Source organism: Metopolophium dirhodum, chromosome 2, assembly GCF_019925205.1.
Source record: "Metopolophium dirhodum isolate CAU chromosome 2, ASM1992520v1, whole genome shotgun sequence".
Taxonomy (NCBI): Eukaryota; Metazoa; Arthropoda; class Insecta; order Hemiptera; family Aphididae; genus Metopolophium; species Metopolophium dirhodum.
The window spans coordinates 26,001,192-26,022,069 of NC_083561.1; the positions used below are offsets into that span (position 1 = coordinate 26,001,192).

The 20,878-nt window shown below is 28.5% G+C and overlaps 2 protein-coding genes across 2 annotated transcripts; one reads left to right on the top strand and one right to left on the bottom strand.

Annotated features, from left to right (window-relative positions):
- The first annotated feature begins 3,667 nt into the window (after positions 1-3,667).
- LOC132938847 (sodium channel protein Nach-like) lies at positions 3,668-9,143 on the top strand. Its single transcript, XM_061005850.1, has 11 exons — positions 3,668-3,753; positions 5,756-5,950; positions 6,050-6,194; positions 6,965-7,098; positions 7,767-7,851; positions 7,929-8,027; positions 8,114-8,297; positions 8,389-8,442; positions 8,585-8,696; positions 8,766-8,890; positions 8,962-9,143. Exons 1-11 carry the CDS (start codon positions 3,668-3,670, stop codon positions 9,141-9,143), a joined length of 1,401 nt encoding a protein of 466 aa, XP_060861833.1.
- Positions 9,144-9,206: 63 nt separating this feature from the next.
- LOC132939540 (mucin-3B-like) lies at positions 9,207-20,727 on the bottom strand. The gene is made up of 10 exons (XM_061006767.1): positions 20,622-20,727; positions 19,263-19,401; positions 17,949-18,137; positions 12,937-13,104; positions 12,688-12,855; positions 12,392-12,636; positions 12,236-12,326; positions 10,971-11,087; positions 9,595-10,893; positions 9,207-9,489 (listed from the first exon to the last, which is right to left on the bottom strand). Exons 2-10 carry the CDS (start codon positions 19,315-19,317, stop codon positions 9,278-9,280), a joined length of 2,544 nt encoding a protein of 847 aa, XP_060862750.1. The 5' UTR covers positions 19,318-19,401; positions 20,622-20,727; the 3' UTR covers positions 9,207-9,277.
- Between the last annotated feature and the right edge of the window lie 151 nt (positions 20,728-20,878).

Below are 20,878 nucleotides of genomic sequence, written 5' to 3' on the forward strand. Positions count from 1 at the left end.
TTATTGAATATTTAACTTTATAACATATAGAGTTACTTTAGTTACTAATATCATATATGATATAGTTGTTTTTTTATTATTATTAAAAATATATTTAATTACAATCCATACAACATCTGAACAATAAGTAATTTTGATTTAAGATATTATTTACATAGCGAGACTGACAGATAAGGAAGGAAACTCAGTAGTGCCACCCGACAGATTAAATTAGGAGATCTCTAGGCCAGGATCGTATAAGACGTCTCTGGGGGTTATCGGGGATTGTAAAAGAAGATATTATGTCTTTTATTAATGAATTGTTGTGATGTACCATGGAGCAGTGAGAAATATATCATATAGTTATAACAAAAATAATAAGAAACTGTGTCATAATGTAGTTTATATTTACAGACATTAAAAATGCATACAATATATTTGAGGCAACGCGTAAGCATAAACTATAAATAATGTGTATTAAATATTGATGTGTTAGACATTTTATATTTTTTATTTGTTTTTTTAATTTATGTTGATAACGTTTTTCCGTTTCTGGAAAAAGTATTGATTAGATTTTTCAAAATAAGAAAATTTAAAATAATATTTTTTAGTTTAAAATAGAAGAAAATTTCAATATTTTCAATAGGTACAATTAAATGGGCTTGTGTAGAGTAAAGTTTTACCTGGTTTGTGGGCTAAAATTTGCTCTTTATATATGTATACGAAATGAGTTTTGAACGCGTCTGTGAAAGGAAATTCTAATAAAAACACTCAACAAATCTAATTTTTATTTTTTTTTCAGAATCTCTAATGGCCTTTAAAACTATTGAAAATTTCTGTGAGGTAAAAGCTACCAAAGAAACATACAGATTGTTTCTTGAGGAAATCTTTACTGTTTAACGTACAGACAGAAGGTTATTAATTTTGTTTAATCATTTTAAGATAAATATAAATAAAATTATATAATTCAATATTATATCACATTATATTATATTAACATGATTTTATTTATAAATATATACTACTATAATAATTCAACATATTATAATATGTTGTGTTCAAAATTGTATTGTGGAATTTAGTTCGGTATCATCCATCGACAACATTTACTCAGTATTTAGTGTAAAACAAATTATTCACCTTTGTAGAGTTAGGTTTATTAGTACAGTGTTAGTGATTTAAATTTAAAATTAATGATTATTTTGAAAACTTAGAAACAACTAAATGCAATCCTTTAGTTATGCACGATGGTTATCAGTACAGAAATAGTATTAACTGAATTGATTGAGGAATATAATAAGAACTAGGTATTTAAAATAATAATAGTTAAAATAATAATGATAATAATGATAATATATATATAATAAGCTTTTAAACACGTATGTAAAAATACTGCCATTCCTAAGGAAGTTTGAATATATATCTTAAATATCATAGCATAATATAATATTTGGTATACATAATAATATAATAAAGTACCTATATTATATAGCATATTATAGTTCTTTAAATTTGATACTCAGGTAGATAAAAATAAGTTGACCGCAACTAGTCCGTAAAAGGGACTGACTACATAATATTATTATGTCCTGGAACCGAATTATTATAGGTATTAGGTATACCAGGGATGGACAACTGGCGGCCCGCGTACCATTTTTCACTGGCCTGTGATACATTTCAATTTAGTTTATAAAAATATAAAATGTTAAGATTTTTCTGTATTTTATTTTATTATATTTATAAAATTATTAAAATTATTAAAATCGGTATAATGTTTATTGTAAAACGAAGATATGAATTATTTTCTAGTATTGAACTATTAAATGTAAATAATATAATATTATTTATAAGGGTATAGTTAACATTAAGTTTTTTTTGGCTACAACTCATTTGCGCACAATTTACTAACAATAGAAACCTTTTTTCCAAGAAAATTATCCTCGTATAGGGTGTATAATCTGCGTACCTCCATATTTTCGAGTTGGTCAACACTGATAGTGGACAATGATTATTATACTCAAACAACATTTTCCTTCACCCTTTAAAGGCTTAGGAGTTTCTGTCTCATCATATTCTGATGTTATAGACTGGCAGGTATAAAAATGTGGTTTTAGAACAGCTTCCTTAGAAAGTAATTATTCACAATGTTGTCAAATTACACATTACACAAATTACAAAAAATTAGGTACAATCATTTTTACAAAAAAAAGTCATTAAAATTTACAAATTACACAAATTACAATTAATACATATTTATTGATATGCGTTTGCATCAAAAATGTTAAAAGATCAATTTTTTTAGATTTGTAATCAGAATATATTTTTTTCATTTAATTTTGTTTTGTTAATACTTCAATTCTACAGGTATATTTTTTTAATGAATTTATTTTTAAATCAGTATCAGCTTGAATTTCTATTAGTATTTGAATAATTTGGTGAATATGAGGGTGGGAGGTATAAAATTGACTATTGAAGTTTTGTTACAGTTATTAAACAGTTATTCAACTGTTGAACATTTGAAAGTTTTCAGCTCCGTTCGTTGTTCTTGGGCTATCGTCTAGTTCACTAGCCCAATTAACGGGTATTCATTGATATCAATAAAATTGAACGTGTTTGGACACCCTGTACACTCAAAACTGTACCTAAAAGCTGGTTTTCATTGTTTACTATTTTGTGCGCAAATGAGTTGTCGTAAATGTAAAAAATATATTAATATGTGCGAAAAACGATTCTATACCTTATTTTTTTGCTTTCTATGTTCTCTGGCCCACTAGATTTTCACACATTCAAAATTGGCCCTCTAGTAGCATTGAGTTTCCCAACCCTGAGGTATACGATAGTTGGGTCTTAAATGCTTTTTGAACTGTAGTTTTTTACACTCATATTTTGTTCTCTAGGTGTCAATTGGACTTAGAATAACGTACTATACCACATAAAGATACGCGTACAATAATTAATCTACATCACACCCCAATTGTGTATGTGAAAAAAACAATGATTAACTATCCAAACCTAAATTGTCTTCACCATATTCTACATTGCATGGGAATACAATTTTATGTGTTATTGATATTGAATGTTACTACAAAGTACAAATACTAGTGTAGTTAATTTGTGTATACTATACAATTATATACATACATACATACAATGATACATACAATATATACATATCGATTATGGCTTATTATAATATGACTTGAGTAACGGGTAGGTACAAATAACAAATAGATCAGATAAGTATTTGGTGATTTACAGTTTTACGTATACTACTATACTATATAGGTATATACGAACGTGGCAACATAAAAACAATAATATACATTAACATTATACAATATTATAGGTATATGTGTGGGTATATCGTATATGATATATAATACGTATAAATAACAGTCTAAATCACCATTAATGTGGTTTCATATTCAAAACGATTAAATTGCAGGGTTGTGTTTATATAATATAGGTACACCTACATAATATACTGTACATTATCACAATACGTTATCGGATATAATATCGAGCTGAAAGGATTGTATATTTCTATGTTGTCCTCCGATAAAAAGCATCGATAGGCCACCTATTAACTTGGATGTGCACTGTCATTATACGAGTAATAAATTACTATAATATAGGTATATTAGCCGATACGAATGAGGTAGTAAAAATGTATCATTGTACTACCACCATGCGTAGAATATGGACGTATTTCAACAACAGCACGATACACGGCTTCAATTACATCGCCGACAAACGCCGTCACTGGACGGAGAGGTGAGTTAAAGGCTATTGCGTAAGTGATTATAAATATATACAGTAAGCCAGTGCTTAGCTTTTTTGAATAGGTGGGACCGTGGGGGGTGGAGGATATGAATTTTTCACTGTTCTCAGACCACGTCATATAGCGGTAAATATTCCTTTATCATATTATAGTGTTATATTTTATACGACAAAAATAATCCAAACGGGGGATATGACACCCTCGCCCCCCCCCCCAACTGTTAGCATGCCACTGCAGTAAATGCTATGTTGTAGGTCCAGTTCAGTTAATTTTTTTTTCTAATTTATATATCTATTACCTAATATATAAATATAATAGTTTAGTTGTTGTTTTGAATTCTGAGTGCAGAGATCCTATGAACGATTAAGTATTGATTTTACAATAATTAATGATGTGTTTTTTTTGTGTGTGTGTATCTGTCATCACATTTTGTAGCCGTAAAAATGTTTAGATTATCAACTCCAATATCTTTTCTGATAAGAAAATGAATTCAAGTACATATAAGTAAGATGTATTTTATATGTATATTATATATAGTCGTATAGGCACCTATTATAATACATGAATTAGCTGGTATATTATAATAATGAAATAAAGTTAAATTCATATGTTCGATCCCGATTCCTAGAGGATGGAGTAATAATAAAATATTAAAAACGGGTAATTTTGGCCCAAAAGTTTCAAATATTGGAATATCTCATCACTCGTCATATATGTTTTTTTGTACCTTGCAGTCCTTGTACTTCATGGTAAGTTTCACAATTCTGTGAGTATGTGTTTGATGGAAAATATTTATATCACTATAGCCCAGAGGTATTCAAACTATGCGTCGCGGGGGTTGGCAGAGGGAGTCCCGTCAAAGAACCGGAAAGAAAGTTAATGTATGTAATATTATAATTATCATATTGATAGGGATAAATATTATTTATAATCATTATAGCGCATACATAAATAATAAATAATAATAACGAAACACACCCGATCATTTTAATTAGCTTTATTTCTAGTACTAATAAGTTATTATTATTATCACCAGTTTATTGTATTCACGTATTGTTTCAATTGTTCCTGAGAGCCGTCAAAATATAATGAACACACAAAGTAGTCGCGGGGATGAAAAAGTTTAAATACCTTTGTAATTAGCTATTAGTTATAACTTATAAGTAATGATAGATATGATTTTTCTATCAGTAGGTCACCCATCCGGGAACTAGCAACGTACACTCGATGTGTTTCCGCAGTTGAGTGTATGCACTGCGTCACACCAAGCCACATACAATATTACTAGCTGTTATACTAACAGTGCTAATCAAAAACAGGGTAACTCCATTTTTCGTAAAAATTATATTTTTATTCTTATAGGTAAAATTAGTGATTTTACACCAATTTTTTATGTAAAAATAGCGTATTTCCTATAACAGCCCATCTAAAAATGAAATTTTAAATAAGAAAATGTGCGGTAAGTCCAATATATTTGAAGTTTTGTAAGCGAAAACACGGTAAATCCAAAAACTCGGTATATTACATAAAAAATAATGAAGTTACCCGAGTTACCGTGTTTTAGCTTATGTTCATATGTTGGGAATAAAAGGGTATTAACGTGACATATAGTAACAATTTAGGCTAAAACAAGGTCCAGAAAAGACTAAGTGATAATCCGGTAAGTCCATTATTATTATGGAGGAGTTATCAATTTTTCGTTTAGTACAACGATATTTATTTTCGGTTAAGTTCATTTTCTCCTTAAAAAACTCAAAAAAGTCGAAATTAAAAGTGTTCAACCAATGCTAGGTATATAAAATTAGAAACATCAGTATTAGTTTTGATCAATTTTTTGTTTAAGGGCTTTTTTAAGGCTTGATTTACTGTTAAAAACATTATTTGTTGTTTCTGAACAATCGTATTAACTAGAGTTACCCTGTTTTGACTTAGGACAACATTTTAATTCATAACTAAATTGTAAACACGTTTTGAAAATGTTTTGTTTTTCAAAAGAGTGTTTTGGGTATTGACATGTTTCATATCATGTCTTGCTACGAAATTATATCTCCAAGCAACCTGGTACGCTTACAACAACAACGCCGTTAGCTTTGTCACCGACACCACGTATCTGGATTGGAACACGAGTTTTCTCTCGTTATCGATTTGCGAACAAGAGTCACCGGACAAGTTATACGACTTGGCTTCCAAGTGCGAATTTCATACGATTTTAATATTAGTATATAATATTTACTTTTTCTCATTAATAACAATTATTTAAAAAAAAATTGTTCATAATAATAACTTTAGGATGTACGGCATTGATCGAGATTTGAACATTGATTTTTATCTACGGGACATCGCTTTCTACGACGGCGCGTGTTACTCATGCGTCACGCACTGTCAAAAAGGAGCGTTAAACTGCACCACAGACTACGATCAAATCATACGTGAAGTATATTTTAAAAGATAAACCTATATAAATTAAGTGACCGTTGAAGCAAGATTACTGCAATAGCTAATATAGTGTAATTCATCAATATAATGCACTACTGAAAGAATAGTGGCACAACTCAGAAAACACAACTTTTGGTACCTAATCAAGGTAGCTATTCAAGGTTTAAAAAAGACGCTACTAATCATTTTTATTAAATATTTATGTTGTTTTGATAGAAATATATTAAATGACATTGTTTTTAAATATGCTTGGTAGTCGGTAGATATAATATTAATATTCATATTTTAATAAATGTTTGTACTTTTTTTATCATTTTATAAGGTACCTAGCCACCTAGGTACTGATATTTTACGGGAATTCCATCAAAGTTGTTCACCAGAACATTTTTTCCACTAAAATAAAAATTAAATTAACATTGTAAAATAAATTCATTCCTCGCTCTGAATTAAAAACGTACATAAATTATAATAAAATAATATAGGTACTATATTATATTAAGTGCGATTGTAGATATATAAGGCAACTAAAGTTGAATAGTTTTATAGATTTTTGAGTCATCTGCAAGAAATAAGAATTTAGAGTGTTTTAAGGAATTGGATATTTCGTTAATATATTATGATAAAGTATTAAAGAGTAGATTTTGTTCAGTTGCATGTGACGTTAAAAAAAGCTTCGATTACATAGTGATCAAGCTTAGACGGTGGTATATTGTATTAATTACGTCCTAGTACAATACATATTTTGTATAACTCATGTGATGCATATAGATTCGGTCGGAATGTAAAGATCTGATTGGCAACTGTTATTGGAATAATGAACCATTCGAATGCTGCGATCAATTCTTACCGATAACAACTGAAAATGGTGTATGTTTTATTATAAACTCCTTACACACAGTAAAGTGAGTATAACAAAACGTTAAGTAGGTACCTACATAATATAATATTGTATCATATTAAATATAGTATTTATTAATAATTAAGACATACCTACTCTTAATATTATATTGGTGTGGCATTGGCAGAGAGCTATTTCGGTCGCGTGCGACGTATGCGATACGAGCTGCAGACGAAAACTTTGCCCTGCTCGAACCGCACATATTGTTTATTGTCATGCCTTAAACACATCAAAAAACGACTACAACTATATTATGATAATCCGTTTGTTATGAACTGTTCTTATAATTGTCTGTATCTACTTTCGCTGAACTGTTCCATAGAACAACACGGTATTAACCCACCTGTCCCACCTACAAGCTCATATTTGTTGTATCGAATAAAACGTATCGATAAATTCGTGTATATTAATCTGATTTGAAAATTACCTTTTAAAACCTGCACTGCATAGCAGGGAAGTTTCACTTAAAAAAAACATTTACTGTCCGCTAAAGTTCATAATTTTCCAACGCTTCAACCGGCATTGAAAATGAAACTTTCAATGCAGGCGTGAGAAAAAAAATATATTATTTTATACGTATTTTAAACGAAATAGTTTTACCTATATGCCTATGTACCATGCACGTATAATACCCCAAAAATGTTTTTAATTATATTGCGATTATGGTTACAGAGAAGACGGAGAAAAATTAAAAATGATATCAAACCGAAAATTGGGACCTGGCAGCCTTGCTTTTACGGCGTACGAATCAATAAAGGTATACCTATTAATTATTAATTGAAACAATGTACCTACATATTATTTTGTACCTACAAATCGTATTTATATGTACAGCTATTTATACACTCACCAGAAGATTTACCTTACGTAAACCATCCACAAGAAGAAAAATTTTTACTGAGTTGGGGTGTATCGTTTCTGATGAAATACCAGGTAAAGTATAGTGTAAATTGTGTCTAAATCTTAATACGTTTATGTACAACAACTATAATTATACACATCATACTATATTATAATAGATTAAAGAGATCGAAAACGACCCGCTGTTAAAACAAGTAGATATCAAACAGAGGAATTGTCGTTTTCCGGACGAAAACAATTTAAAAGTATACAACGTATACAGTAATTCCGCGTGCATTGTGAACTGCAGAGCTGAAGCTCAGCTCAGAATATGTAATTGTACGCCACATTATTTGAAGATTCGTACGTATCTAAATAAATAAACCAATTAAATGGTTTTACTCAATTCATGTATTTTATTTAATAATTAATGTGCGTATGTTTGTGTTTATAGCGGGTACGCCAGTTTGTGGGATCGAAGGTCTTGGTTGTATAACTGAACATTCAGGTTTACATCTCGTATATAAAAATAATAATACTATAATATATTTAATAGTATTTAAAGAAAAAATTTAATTAAAGCTCAATTCTAACACAACATTTTGTTATTACATTACTATAAATAATATTTTTAAAAAAATTGTTTGCAGAATATTTCCGAGCACTGAAAACTAATGATTTCAATAAGTTGGGATTAGTGTGTAATTGTATATCTAGTTGTACTGAACCAGAATATAATGTTTTGAGCAAAGAAATTGGGTCGTAAGTACAACATTTAACTATAATATTTTATAATATTTATATTAAAAAACGTATATCAAACATTGTTAGCTTAACTACTGAAGAGCAAGATAACGAAGATGTAAAATATGGATCAAAAGTTATTATCGCATTAGATAGACTACCAAACGAGAGACTTAAAAGAAATGTAGTAAGATCTCGCATGGATCTCATTGGTAAGTTACACAAAATAAACAAATTATTGAAAATAATTTTTTACGTGACTAATAATTTTTTCAATATATAGTATCAATTGGAGGAACTTTGGGTCTATTTCTTGGAGTGAGCCTGTTAAGTATTGTTGAAATAGTTTACTTCTTTGTTGTTTGGACACATAAAAAGCCACAGAGCATTACTAATAATGTCAAAAGCAAAAAACCAGTTCATCAACCAATTCAAAACATTAATAATTTACCATTTTTACATTGAATTACTTTAAGTACATCTAAATATTAATTCACTTGTAGATATTAGTCAAAATATTAAACACAATTAATATGAGATAAACCTTATACCATAATGTATTAAATTAATTAATAAATAAACTTAAAAACATAGGTGATTCATTCCTTGTGATTACTCGTCAGTTCCATATTACAAGAACTTTCATTATCCGTTTCAATGAAGTGTTCACCCATTTCATCACTGGAAGGTTTATTGAAACGCAACAATATAAAGGACAGAGTGAACTTGAAAGTGAGAAGTACGACACCGAGTGCAGCGATATATTTAATAATAGTAATGGTATCAAATGTGTAAGAAGATTTGGCATTTTCTGTAACATAAAAAATAAATTACAAACTATTTAGTATTTATATAATAATATGACGTATTATAATAACTATTTATTATTTATTATTTTTTTTTTGAATGAACTCACCGTCTTGTTTCACGGAATCTGCCAACCGATTATCAATGTTTTTCGTTGATTGGTTATGAAGCCAATTATTTAATTCCGGTATCTGGTGAACTTTTAAAACTTTTGTTGGTTTTTCATTTTTAAAGGGTATACTAGTATTTCTCAGATCCGAAAGGCTATAAGATTCGGTTGTTATATTGAGAGAATCTTTATAGATTGAAGTTTGATTGTATTCAAATGGTTTTAGGTTAGGATTTTGACCAGAGATGTCGAAAACGATCATATTTTTATCAGGTACAATGGAGTCGTTTAAATCTTTGACATTACTCGGTACGCGAGTGGTTGAATTATTTAACATTGTCTTATTTTCGTTAATTATGGTATTCTGTTTGGTTTGTTGAGTATTAATTGATTTATTAATAAACTGTTCATCACTGTCTAGTATACTTGGTTGAATTGATAACTTAGTAGAATTATTATCTAATGCTGTAGTTGATGGGGACTTGTTGGTTATACTTTTAGTGATTGTGCTAGATGAATTAATTAGTTTAGCGGTAGACAGTGTTGAATATTTAATAAGCGGTTTAACGGTTGAGTTAGACAAATAAACTGACGTTGAAGTCGTTAAAGGAGTATTTTCCACTGCAGATTTAGTAATTAAACTAGGAATAAAAATCACTTCCATAGTAGGATTAAGTTTATCTGGTCTGGAAGTTGAGCTAGAAATATTAGGTAATGTCGTAGTCATAGAAATAGTGGTATTTACGAATAAAGATTTGGTGATCGCTGTAGGCGTAATATTTAATTGTTCGGTTACAAAATTTTTGTTTACGGTTAAAGGTCCGATTGTTGAACTAGTGATACTAGGAATTATTGTCATAGAAGGTGTATTGATTATTTTTGAAGAATTACTTTGAATGTCCACCACTATATTCGGAGTAACCGTTGCCACATTAGGACTCGTAGTTACTGAATGGGGGTTGATGGGACGAGATGTCGTAGAATTAAAAAATAAAATACTTTTCAGAACTTCGGTGGTCGTTGTAGTCAATGGAATTGATACAGTCGTTGTTAAATTCGTCATAGACACGGGTGAAAATGTAGATGTTATGTTCGAAGTTTTAATAGTACTTGCTGTGGTTATTTTGTCAATTATTATCGTATCATTGTGTCTGGGAATTGTTATTACGGGACTATAAGTCGTTATATTCTTAACGGTTACATTTAAAATTGTATTTTTTTCTGTGGTCGTCGCCGAGGTCTTTGTGGCAGTAGTTGCATTAGTTAAATATAATCTGGTGATATTTTCCATTGGAACGACTGTAAATTAAGGAATTTAATATTAATAAATGCACAATAATATATGGGCACGAATATGAAAGGCGATTGATACTTACTATACGGACATTGTATTCGTAGGTCTGGGCAGCAGTTGTTATTATTATAACATTCCCAATCACACGAACACCTGCCAAATGTAATTGTTCCACAATTATCATGACAACTGTTTGTCTCTATAAACAATCAAATATTTCGCGTTATGATAATATTGTATATATTTTGTATGTGACTAATTCAAACATTAAGTTAAATAACTATAAATCACTAATGTCATGTACATTGTACAAGATGTTTCGCGAGGATTTTCCCATTGCGGTATCTCCTGAGAATAAATTTATAAAAAATCTATTTTTTTTATTAGATTATTAGAAACAAAGAATACACATGTTCTATTTTTTAATTTAATTTAATTCTTTGCCAAAAAGTTAAACAATTAATATTTTATTTTTGAAACAATTGAAGATGGCCCTTTAATAGAGTATATTTTTGTGAACATTTTGATTTTTCAACATTCTATTTTCATTAATTTCATGATTTTTAATATTTTTTTTTAGTTTATAGGTAAAACGGCAAAAAACTGGTTTTTTCCGGGGGCGGCGAGTCTCGCTCTATGGCTAATGGGTACACCTTGTATTTGGGCGTAACACGATTGCGCACTTTTTACCTTTTTACCTGAAAAAAACACAACACGATTGCGCACTTTTTACCTTTTCATCTTTGAGAAAACCCAACACGATTGCGCACCTTTTACCTTTAATATTTGAGCAAATGCAACAAAGATTGTGCAAAACAAATATTTTGTTTTTTTGGAATAAATTAGAGAAATTAACAATAATTGTCCTATAATATCTTTAATGATTTACTTACTATATTAAAACTTAGTATAATATAATATACAAATAATACGCAATAAAAATTCAAAAAATTTCCCAACATTAACAATAACGTAAAGTCAAAAACAAAACATAAAATAATACATAAAGTCAAAAATAAATAATTATAATATTATAAAACATCACAATTATTACGCGTTAAAAAAGGAATAATCTTCGGTATTCGTCTAGAAAAATAAAGAAATAAGATTTACTCATAATGATATTAAAAATAATAATAAATTATCAAGGTATACCTAGTAGGAAATATTGATCGCACGTCAAACAAAAAAAAAAAATTATAAGTTCATAAATATAAAATGGTAAAAAGTGCGCAATCGTGTTATGTTTTCTCAAATATAAAAAGGTAAAAAGTGCGCAATCGTGTTGTGTTTTTTTCAGGTAAAAAGGTAAAAAGTGCGCAATCGTGTTGCACCGCTTGTATTTACCATCTTCGTACGGTAGATTATTACAACTATCGCCCTCTGTAATAATTATATTATCAATGGCTGCTTTAGAACTTTTCCCTTCAATTGTGATCTACAAAATAACAAAAGCATAATATTAAACAAAGGTTTTTAAAAACATAATTTGAACGTACTCACTCTAGTTGTAATATTAATTTTAAACAACCCAATTATAACTCTTCCTTGTCCTTCGTGAGATTCCCAGTGAGGTATGCCACCAAAAGTGACTTTTAGAATAGGAATACCGTTTGAATTTCCTGACATTACTTTATATGCAAATATCAAACACCTTTGTTTACTTCTAACTGGGAGAATTGCTGGTGATAATAATCGTCCGGTAGTAGTGGAACCGTAATTTCCAGCATCCAAAGATATATAATTACCTGATAAAAATATACTTAAATTTTGTTCAAATTAGTTATATTTCTACCAACTTTGAAAATACTGAGAAGATCCGGGCGACACGTGACGCCTGGAAGTAAATAAAATGAATGTAACTTTATCAGCCAACCAATCAATGTCGTTAAAAATATCGTTTTTCCAGCCACAAAATCTTTCATCAGACGATTCGAAGTCACATAATAAAAATATTTGATCATGCTCTGTCCAAAATATTTGTTAAGTATTAGATAAATCAATGTTAGTATGTGTACTAATATTAATGTCCATACACGTTTGCTCACCTTTACATCCTTTTAATTCTTCATTCCATTCCAAATCGTCAGTACAATAAACGTCACTTGGACCATCTATAGTATATCCAAGATCACATTTCACTTCTAATTTAGCACCTTCATTGAGAACATCTACTATTCCATGAGGTACAGACTCTTGGATAAGACAACCTTCTCCTGTTATGTAGAAATAAAAATAAACTAATAACTTTGATATACTACAAATGGCAGTTTAGTGTCTACAAAAATAACTAAAATAAAAATTGTGTCAATTAATATTAAGAGAAGGGGTTGATAGGTACTGGGTATTGGGTACCTAACATTAAATATTTACTTCAACTATAGTGCCGTTTCAAACGACAAATACAATCATCTGTGATTATTCAGCATTTTATGTTCTACTTTTAGATTCTGAGTGGAGCGATGAATGCATTGGTTTTACAATGATGTGTAATTCTAAAATCCTGTAAAATCTGGTGAAAAAGTGAATCTAGTTGGTGCGCCTGAGAGCTTAAAGTTCCCAGTAGCTTTCAAACGCGTGGGGAAAAACCAGTATTTGATAAAACTTATTTTAATTTTGGTGTAAGCAAATAATCGATATTATAATAATATATTATAATATTATATGAATGTTTAAATTAAAATTGTCTATAACTCAATATACTATAACATTTTCAAAATATTTTGACTCTTTTTGTGCTATTTATAGGCATAAGAAAAAAATTTTTGCTCGGTCAAAATATTTAAAAATGTCAACAAGGTTCTTCATAAGTTTTAACTAGTGTAGTTTTAAAAAAAAAAACGGATAAATAGGTAACGCACTACTGTATATTAGGTGTCTAGACTCTAGAGAGTTACTATATAATGGACGTGTTACATCTTAATTCAATAATCATTGTATGTGAAATATGATTCTGCGCGAATATTATTAAGTAAATTGTGTGATATAATTGTGATTAAAGTAATTTATTTTACTAATAAGCAAGAGTACAGTAGGTTAAGTTAATTTTTGGTAAACAATTTTATTTGAAAATGTCATTGTGTACTTATACATATACTGTATATTTGTATACAATGTAATAATGTACTCTACTCTAGTCTTTAGTATCCACGATTAATATTTTTAAATTACAACAAAATAACTAAAATCGTTATTCTTGGTTTTAATGTGTAATTTCGTCCAAATTTGAACTTATATTGTCTATAAAAAAAATAACTGTGTTTATACATTTATTAGATTTTTCGGTTAAAATATGAACTATTTATGAGAATATTTGTTTTAATTTTTCAGTTCTAATAAGTTTTAAATATTGAAAATTTTATAATTTACTTACTAACTACAAAATAGTTTTAAAATGTTCGAGATTTTTAAATGATAAAATAAGCATTTGATGAATATCGTAAGTTTCTACAGTTAACAGTTTTTGAATAACAACAAAGTAAGTAAATTTCTGTATGAGAATTTGTTAATTTAATATGTAAAAAAAAGATGGGCAAGTGGGTGTGGCTCTGCTGTATAGTATAGGTTACAAGTTAGTCACTGAAATGGATGCTGTTACATTTAAATTCAAATAATTCAATGATTTAATATCAATATATCATTGTATAAGAAAAATGATTTTGAGCGAAGACGGTCAGACGGTCTATGATATTACTATATAAGTATATTTTATGATATTATTGTGAATAAAATAATTTCTACATAACCTATTTACGTGGAACCTTGTTTTAAATTTTCAATCCTCAGCTATAAAAGTTGAACATTTTATACATTTTTAACTTCAAAATAATTATTACATTTTAAATTTGATAAATTTTGTAAGAAATCGAACTTTAAATACTTATAAAAAAAAATTGTGCGTATGTATTTTTAATATTTTCAACTTCTTAAGTAACAATATATCAGGAGCCTTGTATTAAATTTTAAGCTTTTTGACCCAATGAATAAAATTGTATTGACATTTATAGAAAAAAAAATTAAAGAAATTGCAAATTAAAAATGTCCGTAAACAGCTCAAAACGAGTCAACATTTTATCAAGCATAGGAATTGATAAAATAAACATATGATATAAATTTCAAGTGTCTACGGTTTTTCGTTTTTAAATTACAACAAAATAAGATAATCGCTACATGAAAATCGAGTAAATATCCAATCTTGTAAAAATATGAACTTCAAACGCTCATAAAAATCTAATTTGACCTTCTTGTAGTAATTTTTTGTTTTTTTTGATAAAGGTTGACAAACTTATGAGGAATCTTGTATTATATTTTCAAATCTTAGATGTAAAAAGAAAAATTTTTTCAAAATAATTTGAAAATTTTCGTGATTTTTACGTGTTTTGTCAACATTTGAACTTTAAATACTTAAAAATAAATTGTGACTGGATTTTTAGTGTTTTTCAGATGGAACAATATTCAATTTTAAACTTATATTAAATTTTCAAAGCTTAGGTATAAATAGTAAAATTCTTATACACAATATAAAACAAAATTTCTCATACGTAGTTAGTAATGTAACCAAAAATTTAAAAAAATATATTGACTCAATTTTTTTTATAGACCTGTTATTTAAATTTTAACGAAATTAGATATTATTTAAACAAAGAAAAACAATGTTATTTATTCCGTTGTAATTCAAAAATATTATTTATGGGACTTATAAAATTATAAATGTTACTATATAATATATATGAAATTACATTATCAAAATATTTAGATTAATTTTAAGCTATTGTTTATTTAGTATTTTTACCATGAATCTAATCACATTTATTAAGGTGGTATTGACTCAAAAATGAATTACAATAATATAATAATATGGTAGAAATATTGACTATTATAATAGTTAAATATTAATTAATATAATAAATACAAATTTTTTTCGGCAAAAATAAAACAAACCTTTCGTAATACTAATAATAAAATAAGTTACTTTAATAGTAATATCAAAAATCATATCAAGAAATATATTTGACATAGGCTGACAGACCATTTCCGTTCAGAATCGTTTTTCGTATACAACGATATATCATTGAATTCAAATTTAACACATCCATTACAGTAACCCACTGGACTCCCTACTTTACAACAGAGCGGTAGTCTCTTGCCCACATTTTTTTTTATCCTTTCAAGTTTATTGTACAGTTTATTGTTTATTCGTCAAAAAGAAAAATACACATAGGTATTTAACTTTTAATTTCCCACCTTATTATTTTACGCTCTGCTTTCGAAAGTGAAAAAAAATTATAAAAATTAAAACATATTAGACGTTGAACAGAAATAAAGAAATACAATATAGGATTTATGTTTGAAAGTGGATTGTAAAATGACGTAAATAACTGATCACACGACGAATAAGATGAAAATCAAATTATATTTCTGTATAAAAGAAAATCAAAATATAAATCATAAATCTATAACGACCTAAGCCGGATTGGTATGTATCGGCCCATCGAGATGTTCACTTCTATAAGCGGCCCATTTACATATTCATGGTATTCACCCAAAATTACGTCTATAATTATTACGAGCTTATAGGTGGCCAATCGTATTTTAAACATGAATTTATTTTCACTCACACTCACACGACCGGCCTAAACTTCAAGAGGCCCACCAAGATTTTCTCGGTAGCTCGCCTAACCAATCCGGCCCTGGACAAGACATATTAATACTATGTTAATAAAACAAAATTAGTGTACTCTACTATATTTCGTGTTGTTTTATAATTATTTAATATTTATTATAATTGTCTTCTGCCCTTTGTGATTATGTAAATGTCTATTAATGCCTGACTTCGTACTTTGCCTTAATGTAACGAGCAATACATTTATATTATTATGTGATTTTCGGACTCACACATATGTATTTATCATTGACATCGAATTTTACAGTTTAGATTATGAAAAAAAATGTTTGTTATTTTACAATGTTAATTGTGATTGAGAAAAATACACTTATTTGTATAGTTGTAATATATTATATAATATTTATAAATACTAATATATCTATAAATTTTTATTAATATAATTTAAGAATTAATATCAAATGACTAATAACTTGTTTATCACATGTTCCCTTTCCTCTATGACATATACTTATAAAATATTTGTTTACATTTTTACATCGCAATATATTGCTCTCAAATTGTAAATGAGCATAAATAGACATTAAATTATCAGATATTGTAATACAACTATAGACTACAAATCTAAGATATTAAATTTAAAATGTTATACTTATATTCAAACAAATAAAATATCTACTGGCTAGTTGTATAATTATTTTTTGAGTATCAAAGACTTATCTGATTAATGATAATTTGAGTAAGAATAATGATAAATACATGGTAGGAACAAGTAGTATTATATTTTATTTATATAGGTACCTATCAACTTGTTTGTTATACTATACATGACGTGCTACCGAGACATCAAGTGATCTTCGGTTAATATTATTATTATTTATTTATATATACATAGAATAATAACTTACCAACAACAACACATGTTTTTCAATAAATATACACATTACACAATATATTATAATTGAAATATAATATTTCCTGTAATTATAACCGTACAAAAAAAAACTGTTAAAATCCAACTAAAACAAAAAAGAATTCTTGGTGAGTAGTAAATCGATTGGAATGTAACAATGTAACATAATGTCATTATAACCCAATAAATATATTATGACATAATATTATGTATTCAATATTATATACATTAGAGCGGTCGTCCAATATCCAATTTATAAAGAAGAAACGGATATAATGGTGTCCCGAAAAGTATAAGTATATAACTCAATAACTAAACACTTCTGTATATTATAATATTATTATTAAGTGCTTAAAAATTAATTAGGTACCACAGTTAAATATAATAAAGTCTACCTATTTGTTATTTGTTAATTTATTAAATGTTTAGGCTTGTACATTTTTGCTTTTGCGATTTTTATATCGTGAATTTTTGATTCCTTCACCACTTTATACTATTATAGTGAATTTATTATATCAACTTACTGGCGCAAATCGGATTCTCTATGTTCCATTTCCCCCGAACACAATTCGCCTTCTCGTCACCACGAATCAGCTTGAACGGCGGCAGGCAACTAATCCTCGCTACCAGTCCGCCCGACCGCAATCTTACTCGACCGTTCTTCAGCTCTATGGTCGGACACCGATTTCTCAATAGAGAATCACATTCCAGTACTGGAATCACATACATAATTATTATTTTTTAATTTGTCAAGTTCAAAACTTAATTATTGCTGTAATTTACCCTCCGTATAGGCCATGATAATAACAAATAGCATAATATACCTAAGTGATGATAATTTATATTTTTATTAAATACTCTCAAAAATTATAAATAGATAATAACAATAATATTTTCAGTAAGAATAGTATTTAGGTCTTGTAATAAAAATCATGCGAAAAAATTAAAATTAAGACTGAGGCCAAAATTCTTATAATATGTTTTTTAAAATTGAATCAAACAGATCTTTATCATTTTGCTTTAACCACTACAAAAATTCTGCCATGTAATATTTTAAAAATCCCTATATCACTTCATCAGCGTTTTTTGTTGCCACTTTTGTCCAAATCTCACATTATATTCAAATTTTATGTGTCCACGAAGTCAAAGTCTACAATATTTTATCTATGATTAACTTGATTATATTGAAATCCGTATTAGTTAGGGTTAGAAATTAGCATACGCTTTATACCTGTCAGAGGTTTCAGAGTTTTTAGAATAAATTTTTGATGAGTATATATAATTTTCAATATATCAATTAAAATATAGGTCGTGTAACGATAACAAACTAGAGTGGCGTGGCATAACAAACCAGTACTAACATTTTATGTATTTGGTAAAAAAATTCAAATTTTACTTTATTTGAACATCCGAAAAAATATTATGTTAAGAATTTGTAGAGTGTAGTTATTAATAGAATGTCAAAAAAGTTAAATTAAAATCAAGTCAACTAAAACAAACGCAAATTATGGCACCAAATTTATATATTAAAATTGATTTATTGCTTTATTGATTTACCTATTATAACTTATTAACTCGCAGCCTCGCTCAAAACCAATCAACCAAGTGGCAAGCCGGCTTTGGACGACAAATGTCGCAGGGTCGAAATCAAATTGGTTTTTACCAACATTTATGTACCTATTGGGCTTAATATTTGCGTTGTTACGTTTTTAGCGATTTGTATACTGTTGGCTATGAATTTATGATTAATATACTAAAAACATTTAGCACACAACACACAATTTATTTATAAACATATATATTGAAATTAAACCTGTTAATAATTATAATATACTAACCTTTGCTCAGATACAAGTAAACGAAAAGAACAAAAATGGCACTGAATCCGACCATCGTGAACAGGTTCGTGAACTACTCACACGATAACTGAATTCAAAATATTGTCGTGTATGCGTACTGTGTACACCACGACATCCTCTTTATCGCGAACCGGAACACCATCAGCGATAAACAAAAATAACATTAAAGGTCAATATTATGGATTATATTATATTATGCGTTAATAAAGAATTCACATTCTGTAAAAACACTCTTCTCGATTGATAAATGAAAAAATCTCAATGTTTTTCTTTTTTTACTTGTCTGGACGATTTGATATGCGAACGGTTCACTATAATGCTATATCATCAGTATAATATTATATAACATTTAAAACCATGTTTAAGCTACTCTTTCGGTGAAATATTATGTGGTTCGACGTAACAGTAGTATGGCGAGTGGCGAACGCAGAGTGAGTTCATATTTATTATTGTTTTGTATTTTATTTCCTTGTAAGAGTTATTATTTTATTTTTTTTACTTAAATTGGTTTAAAACTTAGATAAACGTTTAAATATAAGGTTAGGTTAGGTACCGTAATTTTTAACGGTTGTAAAAGGACTTGGGGGTGCTTCATATCTTTTTATGTCAAACTTAAATTTTAAAAACTACAATATTACAATATTTACATGTTATGTAAGAACATACTAATTTATTGGTATTTGTAGTTTGTACGGTATGCCTATATCTATCACCTATATTTTATGTGGAAACTTACAGTCATCCGATAAATTTACCTATAAAATCTTAGGCGATCTTATGTTTGTTCATTTTACACGAACAAACATCTTTTCACTTGAACTGCGCAATGCATCAAAACAGTCAATAAACTAAAGGTACCTATACGTTTCTGTTGGATAGAATATTTGTAATAAAAAAAGAAAATGTTTAAGATAATTGCTAAAATATTGTTTAGTTTACCTATACCTCGTAGAATGCAGACAAACTAAATTAGACAAAAAGGAAAATGGTCCTGTATAGCTTTTCGTATCAGTGTATCACCCAGTGGCGTGGCGAATTTCATAAACTTATGAGACTCAATAATTTATATAAGTAATAAATTATAAGTACTTATTTAAGTAATTATGTATTTACGTAAATGGTAACTGAGAAAGATTGGCTTAGTATTAGTACACACTTAATAAATTATTATAATATGTGAAATGCCTCTAGTCTCCAAGACACCCACCACCCTTTAAACTGAGGCACGTGCCTCAAATAAAGTCCTTCGTCACGCCACTGGTATCACCCGTATAGTGGCACGCGCTAAAACTTGTGATCGTCGTACGGTCTCAGTTTAAATTAAGAAATGACTCTCACCTGCAAAGACAATGGGATCAACGCTATTCCTGCAGGTTCTTTATACGTATATAGAAAGAATAAGAACGTCAAACGGTCTCAAATAAAATTTGAACACAATTTTCTGTCAAAAATACTTTTATTGGTGTAACTGTGTAAGTATAAAAACAATCATAAAACAAAGCACTTAGTCCGTACTACGATCGTCACTTCGTTCTCGAATAATTGTTGTACCTACGATCGTAACTCGAGTTTCCCAACTACAGTAGGAATGCCCG